The sequence below is a fragment of the Halyomorpha halys genome, unplaced genomic scaffold (assembly GCF_000696795.3).
Source record: "Halyomorpha halys isolate HHAL.00 unplaced genomic scaffold, Hhal_1.1 Scaffold107.1, whole genome shotgun sequence".
NCBI classification, from domain to species: Eukaryota; Metazoa; Arthropoda; class Insecta; order Hemiptera; family Pentatomidae; genus Halyomorpha; species Halyomorpha halys.
In genome coordinates this window covers 1,621,147-1,629,998 of record NW_027112128.1, presented here as the reverse complement: position 1 = coordinate 1,629,998, position 8,852 = coordinate 1,621,147, and the positions used below count along the sequence as shown (strand labels likewise).

The 8,852-nt window shown below is 30.1% G+C and overlaps 1 protein-coding gene across 5 annotated transcripts in view; it reads right to left on the bottom strand.

The window, feature by feature from the left end:
- LOC106677752 (echinoderm microtubule-associated protein-like 2) overlaps positions 1–8,852 on the bottom strand; it is a 211,255-nt gene that overhangs the window by 146,328 nt on the left and 56,075 nt on the right. Inside the window, exon 1 of one of the 5 annotated variants that reach the window (XM_014415851.2) lies at positions 5,982–6,141. The exons of the other annotated variants lie outside the window; for them this stretch is intronic. Coding sequence (XP_014271337.1) covers positions 5,982–6,033 — 52 coding nt within the window. The 5' untranslated portion in view covers positions 6,034–6,141. Of the gene's footprint in view, positions 1–5,981; positions 6,142–8,852 lie in introns of those variants that run through there. 5 annotated transcript variants of the gene reach the window in all.

Sequence of the window (8,852 nt, the reverse complement as noted above, 5' to 3'; positions counted from 1 at the left end):
TTATTTATTAAATAAATGTTAATTATTTAATATTAGTTTTTAGAGCATAGGTACTTTGTTTGAAATAAATGTATCTAAAGTCGCAAATCAGATATAATAGTAACTTTGAGTATCATATTAAAAGTTTTAATGATGTTTCTCATAAAGCATTATTTTTGTATCTAAATATCTATTTATTTGATTTGAAATTATTTATCGACTAAAAATTATGTAATAAATTTCAATTAAAATGCACTATTGTAGCTAAATTCACATTTTTTTTTGTTGCGGCAGAAATAACTCCATAACTAAATTAACATTGTGTTCTTACGCATTTATTAAATTAAATATATTAAAAACATAAAGAATGAATTAATGAAGTTCAATTAACAGAAAAACACATTTAGACACACTGTTTTCTTTATTTTACTCGTTTTCAAACGAAATGAATAGTTTTTAATCAAATATGTTATTATGTTAATTGTCTACTTCTCAAAAGTAAAGGTTTAATTTTTTTTAAAATAAAAATCATATGTCATTTGTATTACATAATAATCATTTTCTCTTGCCAAATAGGTCTAAATTAAAAAAAAAAATATTAATTTATCTTCATAAGATGCTCACATGTTCATTATTCCATAATAACTTTCCAAAACTGAATATATTAACTTTTGATATAAAACTCCTCATTTTTATTATATATTAAAATAAAGCTTATTAGTATACTGATCCATCGAAAAGAAAATAATTCAAAAAGGAGTTAGAAGGGGCAATTAGAACGCATACAATTACACGAATATTAAGAATTAAATGTAATGTATATGTTTCTAAGATTAATAAATAATTCAAATATTAATATGATGTTCAGTACTGAATAACCTAAGATTGTCGGGTACCAAGTTGCAGCCCGAGTCAAAGAATGACCTTTACCAGAGGAGCTGAACACTGCTACGGATAATCTTCGCCCCAAGGATACTTTCACCCAGTTCAATCAGCATCTCACAAGTTTCCATAACGGTAATAATGTCCGCTCCTTCGGTCCCAATAGTACGCCAAGCGGTGGCATATGGCCTGTGCAGGAAATTGCAAGAAAGGATCCTCATATAAGGAGAATATGGATTACAGATTATTAATAATAAAACAAAACAAGTTATTACTCAATACTTAATTTTTTTTTGTTTTTTATGGGTTTGGTATTATACTTCTAAATATATATATATTGTTCCATCTTCAATAAATATGAACTACAAGAAAAATATATTATGAATAAGATAGTCAGGGGTGCGGTCAAAAGAGAACACAAATAGTTAACAAGTATTTATTTTCCGACGTTTCGCCCAACTTTGTAGAGCTGTACAAGTTTAGAAACTTATAATAGCTCTACAAGGTGGGGAAAATAAATAGTTGTCAACTATTTTTGTTCTCTTATAAAAAATAAAATAAATATATTTGAAAAAGTAGAGAGGTTTAGTTATTTAGGGCCCAGGGTAACTAGAAAAAGTGAAACTTAAAAGGAAATAAAAACAAAGGCAGAGGTGGGAAATACTTGTTATTATGTTATAATTCAATTTTGAAATTGCTTGGCTCGCGCCTTCTATCCAGAAAGTAAACAGTTAGAATTTACTAAACTTTCCTTTATTATCCTTTCAACTGTTACAAACGTGAAGCCAGTAGCGTGAAATGAGCGCCTTAAGATTATTTTAAAAAAATTATTAATATAATCAGGCTGAAGAAGAACAATTTAACCAGAGAACTAAATAGGCTATAAAACCCAGATTTGCCTGAATTCCATCCGATAAATATAATTCAGATGACAGCATTGCTGCGATTAATATGGGTTTCCAAGCATTTAGGGTTTAGTAAAGAAGTTGAGTATTTCTAAGAAGTTTGAAATACTAATCCGGCGGTAGACCGAAACGTAGGTGGGAGGATTGCTTCAAGACTGAACTTGTAGATTTTGACTAAATATGAAACTTTACGTCAGACGATGATACTTTCAAGTTTCAAGATTAATCCTGTGGTTTTAACCTATTTGTCAGTTTTTTCAGAAAAAAAAAGCTTTTTTTTGTAAGAAAATACATTTATTTTTCTATTGTTTTTGAGGCATTGTAACCCCAAATTCAGATGATATTTTATATTTCCTCTTACACTAAACGAGATGGACTATGGCATCGCTCAATTTGAAGGTAGTCACAGGATATTTGATAGGTCTCCTAGGCAGGACGAAATTTTGAATGAAATTCAACTCCTTTATCATGTTATTGTTCTACCCACAACAAAACAAACCTACATATCAACCCATTTAAAACATAGGTGGCGTTGATGATGCCCAACCGTAGTAGTAATATGAACCCAGTGAGAAAAAGTCAGTTATTTCACCCAAATCATCAAGTAAATTAATGAAACCTATTTAGAATTACCAGTCAAAACTTATGAGTCGACCAAGTATAATAGATAGGAGGAATACAAAATTGCGGCTGTCAAAATACTACATAAAAAAAATTTACCATTCAGAGCTCCATATCTTAGAAAATACCTAAAATACTAGAAAACGCAATAGAACATAATTTTAAGAAGAGTACATTTGCTAAAATGTGAGCCCTTGTAAGAACTCTTTACGTTTTATGGTTTTGGAGGTAAAGTTTTTTTAAAAGGCAACATTTCATGAAATATATACTTAAAAATCAGAAGTTAGTGAATTTATTGTGTGAAAGCTTTAACTCAGGAACCATAATAATACTTTATAGCTCAATAAAGCTGGTTTAATGAACTATAAAGTAGTTAATGACGTTTATCTTCGTAAGAGTATTAGTTTTCATACTTGACAAAATAAATTAACAATGATTTCTGTTCGTACAAAACGATTGGTTTATGGTAAGCTATATCTCAGGAACCACTAAGCGTACGGATGTCTCCCAGCAATAAAATTAAAGATAGTTTAATGTACTATGAACCAGTATATAATGTTTATCCTCGAAAGGGTAGTCATTTTTATGATATTGGCAAATGATATGTTCGCAAATAAATCACTTTATTTTAAAAAATATTATGAAAACTACTACTTTTACGAAGACAAATGTCATAAACATCTTTATAGTACATTAAACTAGTTTTAATTTGAGTTCTAATAGACATCAGTACATCTTACGGATCCTGAGATATAGACATCCCAAAATAAATTTACGAAATACTGAATTTCAGTACATTTTTCATGAAATGTTGCTATTAAAAAAACTGTACCTCGCAAACTATTTAACGTAAACAGTTCTGTTAGGGTTCATATTTTAGCAAATTTACTCTACTTTAAATGATATTCCCTTAAGTTTTCTAGTATCAAAAGTAGTTTCAAAGATATGGAGTTCCGAATGAAAAATTTAACGTTTTAAAAAAAGCTGCTATTTTCTATTCCCCCTTATATACTTGGCAGACTCATAGATTTTTTTAATTATACATAGTTTTCATTAAAGTGATAAAAAATTGGGGTGAAATAACTGACTTTTATACTCCTCTTCTTAGACTCTTTTACTGTAGTGAGAATTTACATACACAAGACATCTCCGAAACGCCCAAAATCGTGCTCAATGAATTATTAAAAGAGTGTACTATCTATCATCCCCTTCTTATGGCCGAAGTCTCAAAATAATTAACATATTAACCATACCTACATCCCATACAGAGCATAATATGACTGAACATAGCTCATAACTACAATAAATCTCAAAACATACTCTTGGATTATTGGTCATAGTTAATGGGAAGAGTTTCATATGTTGTGAACTTTCAATTAAAGGCACAATTTCAAGTAACTAAACGTAATTAAAAGAAGAAACGAAAACTCATTGACTGTCGATTGTGGCGCCTATGACTACCGCAATATAATATTGAGGCCGTTCACCGTGCCATTATTGGATCAATAAGAAGAATAGGGTTGCCTACAAGAGCGTAACCAATGTCCCCTTGATGACTTGGCACTCGACAACCTCACCTTTACTGCTCCCCTAACCTTGAGCAGAGCTGATCAGCTGGTACCTGGAGTCTGCAATAGTCTCAAGGAGGAATTGAACTTCAACATTATTTTAAGTGCCAAGAACATATCCACATTAATCTGATAGTGGATAATCAGATTATATCATATCTGAAATTATAATCCCTTAAGCTCAGACAAATTATTTTTTAATCCTCTAGATAATATTTTTTATGACATCGACTTCATTTAGATATTGATTACAAAACAAATCAGCTGTGGTAATTTCAATTTTTAAAAGTTAATTGTTATACTAAGCTTTTTGAGGATCGTCTTAAAAACTAGTTTATTCTATTAAAATAAATAAAATACCAAGGTTTGAGCTTATGACAAAAAATGTGTAGCATTTTCATTTGAAAAGAAAAACAAACGAAATTCTATGAATCTTTTCTTATGACATTTGAACACACCATAAAAATGATCGATAGACATGTAAATAAATAATACTTTTAACACAGCAAGCAAACTAGAAGAAAAATAAAGTAAAAACCTACAGAACACACACATAGAATCCAAATAATAATATTGATAAAGAGGCTTATGTTCCACCTCCTTTAAATCCCGAGACTCATATAGATGTTCTACTATAACTTTTAAAAATGATTTATTACTATAGACCTGATTTTTGTAGCGGTAATGTATAGTGTTAACCTACTTCTCCATCAGCTGTCTAAATAACTTGCTGAATAAATTGAATTACAAATAACTTTCTGAATAAAAATACATAAATATTGATATAAAACTACTTAAAATTAAAAAAAAAAATCTTTTAAACATATAACAGTATTTTAATAAGTATTAATTTTAACTTATAGTAGAGAGAAAGAAAGAGAACTTTTATTATTTCATGGAAAATGATTTATTTAATATGTTTTCCAGCTCTAATACCAGTTATTCGTTTTATATTGGATTTCCGTTTTAATATGGGTTTATTTCAATTAATGTCCTAGGTTCTTAAAACTACAATTTTTTTTTTTACTTTAAATGATAAGAATTTTGAGCCAAAACTAGATAAATTTTTCGATATTAGATAGTTGTTTCATGCACACAAAAGTACAAAATAATCGTTCTGCCTTAGTTTTATTCCTGTCTTAAACTATAGAACAATGCAACAAAAACTTTGTGTTAATTGTAAATTATTACAGTTTTGAGGATGAGCTAGTTTTAGCTCGAAACGTCAAATATATTAAAGGATTGAAAGAGGGTTTGAATTCGACATTGAAAGATTGTAATTGATATAGCACTATAACCCTTTGAAAATTAGGTGATAGAAATTAATTTTTGATACGAATTGTTCATAATTATGCAATATTTTGACACTGCATAAGAATCTAGTTTGATTATAATATTTCTAATTAATTTTTAAACCCTCGTTTAACATTTTACATTTAAAGATATCGTGTTATATTTTAGCAAATTCCACGTAGTTGAAAGTCCAGGCGTACAGCAGGATAGTAAAAGCTGAATGACAAGCGAATACCATGGATACTACGCTTATGTTGACAAGTGATACTCGTGTGAAGATACTATGAATGGGCGTTCATAAAATAAGTTTCGTTTTAATATGTAGCATATAAAACATGATTAAATAAATTTAATTTAGAAATTGTAAACTTTTCTTAATATAGTATGACATTCGTTCAAAGTGCTAGTTAAAGGAGTAATGAAGGTAATAAAGTAATCAACCTGCAATGAACGAAATCACTCTCAACTATCTAAAGTTAGCCAAGACAATTCGCGAAACCGCTAGACTACGGTTCCCACAGGAGTCATTCCCACCTAGAGGTCTACCTTGTAGTAGGGGGATACGGTGTCCCTCCCCCATGGTAAACACCACGCATACCAGCCACCACCTCACGTGCTTCAGCTCTAATCCTAAATCAAATATCGTCTATAATCACTGTTATTTATTTATTTAGATTACACAGCATCGGATGACAGATTATATACAAGAAGAGAAGACGTGTCAGTTACTCACTCCAGGCGTTTATCACTCCTGAAAGGGTGTCTGCGGGCGGAGAGGTGTCCATCTCTGAAGAAGATCATGTCACACCGTCAGAAAGACATCCGCTACAAGAGCATCGAGGAACGAGCGACGACACAACTCCACGCCACTAACTGAACACTGAATCGATATGGGCGCGGAGGTGGCGGCACCAACGGCTCACCGGTGCACTAGCTCCTCTCAGGTGCCCGCTATTCTTTCACCCTCCCACTACAGTCTACATATTTCACTATAAATAGCCCAACTTTTCAATTTTAATTTTTGATCGAATATAAACACACAAACTAAAAATATACATAAATAACTTAACGAAAATAATTATTGTAGAAAGATGGCCAGGAAAGGTACAAACGTAGCAGAAAAACTATTTATACTTAGTAACGGATATTTTGCCCTACTTTGCAAAGCTTTGTCAGGGCAAAATGAGAAGAAGATAACAACACTCTAAGATATGATATACATATAAATATGAAGTTGTAATAATGACATACAAAAAAGGGAAACATAATAAACTGAAATCAAACGTAACAGATAAATATGAGTAGAAGATAAACTAAAAACAAGTACAGAACTTAATGGTATATTTCAAATTATACCACGAATTACTGCACTTGTTTTTAGTATATTATATAATTTTTTTTAGCTTAATACCTTCCCTTTTTTTTTATGTAGATTTTTTACACATCTTTTTCACAACTTTATATATATATATATATAGTTTCGTCATGGCACCCTTTTCGAGCTAAAAAATTCCACCATAATTATCCTATGAAAGTTAAAAGAAAACAGGGCAAAGTGAGTGTTGGAATGAACTTTTGTGCCGCTATTTTATTTTATTTGTTTATTTTTTTTTGTAATATTTTCAGTATGCCGCATCTCAGGCTGCCGTGGCACCCGCTATGGAAATCGCTATAGTAAAAGTATACAATGTATTATTTTTATGTTAAAGATTATTAATGTAAGAACATGTTGCAGGTGTCTACGTGACAAACAAATATTTAATTTTATGTTTATTATTTTTTTGTAGGAAGATGTTCCGGATACCAAAAATAATACAAAACAGGAAAAAAAAATTATTAGTAACCAAAATTTGGTCCACTTAGTGCTTCATCGGGATGAAATGAAAAGAAGTTACAAATATTGTAAATTAATACATCTTTATGAGAATATACAGAGAAAGTTGTATAAAAAATAAACGAAGCAACCTAGAAGATTATTTATATTTGTTTTTATATAAATGAATAAAATAATTATTAATAACAAATACTGTAATAATAATAACTATTCTACTCATTAATATTTATATTCTTATAGTTTACTTTGTTCTTTTTTTTTACATACCTTCCTATGCATATATTACAGTGTTGTCATATTTTACAGCGTTAGTAACTTGGTTCATACTATTATACTATACGCCCTACTAATAAGACTAAAAAAAAACACATTAAGTTTGAATCGGTGAGTTGAGAAATTCTATAAGATACTTTTTGGTGAATATTTAGAATTTTGGGATTTTCCGTTTTGTTGATATAGACACCTGTTTTAAGTACACGGCACGATAAGCCCGACGCATATCCACTCTTTTATTACAGTATGAAGTTAACATTTTGGTCCGAAACCTCTTAAGTCAGTGTCTTCTATGGGTCACTGAGGACCGGTCCACATATCCGAGTTTTATTTGAAAATGTCTAAAATTTTATGTTAGCCTTTTAGAGTTATCATTTTTTCCCCTTTTCTTTTACAGCCAGCAGTACTATCTTTGAAATACGTACTATATATTTTTTTAAGTCGTGCCGCTATCAAATCAAAGCAGTAAAATTAAAAATGTTCAAAATAAAAACTCGGGGAAGAAATTTAGCAGTCCGATTGATTGTAAAATTCTAGGCAATTTCTTCAGATAATTATGAAAACACATAACAGTTTCGTAGTTAGTCACATTTTGCCTAGTAGTCTATTTTACAAATTTCAAGATATTTATTATATTTCCTGTTTTGCTATGAGTTGATTGATTTGAGATATTCCTTGAGTCAAGTAAATTTAGACTCAAATATCAAAGTTGTCATTAATTAATGAAATTAAATGTATAATAGGAATTTTTAGTACATATTTATAACAAATAACCACATAATATCAATAACTTATCTACTAAATAAAAACTAAGGAACAAAAAAAAGTGTACCCATGCAGTGCAGTATAGTGAATAGAAGGCGCAGATAGAGACAGTATCAAAGGAACTTTAATAATTCCGATACCTGCTATCATAACATAACATATTTATAATTTTCTTAATAGTAAATAATGCAATAACATAAAATAAAAAACATACACCACGGCTAATCGAATAAACTGATTAATTTTTTGTATTTGAACCTTTTAATCCGAAATTCTTAGAATGAAAGTCAACGCTTCTTATTACGTCTCCAACAACATCATAAGTAATAAACTTTTTACCTTTACCTATATTTTATCCCTCAAGGTCTTGACCTTATAAGAACCAAATTACATCTGAACCTTTCCAATCACTCCTATCCTTATCCAACCCTGCTTAGTCCTACAACTTAAATCGAGGTTTGAAACGTAAGTGACCACTTATAATATATTGTAAAATAAATTTGCGAAAATTGATGTACGTGAGTGCTTGAACCTCATGACTCAGCCTACACTGGTTCAACCTCACGTAGGAAAGAGAGTGGGTCCCAGTAACCTCAACCCGAGTGCAAATATTTTATGAGATTAAGGATGGCATTTACGTTTTTATTTTATTATCATATTTTCCTTCAACTAGTTTCTTTTAATTATATTATTTAAAATTCTTGAGACAAGGTAATTATTTATTAAATAAAT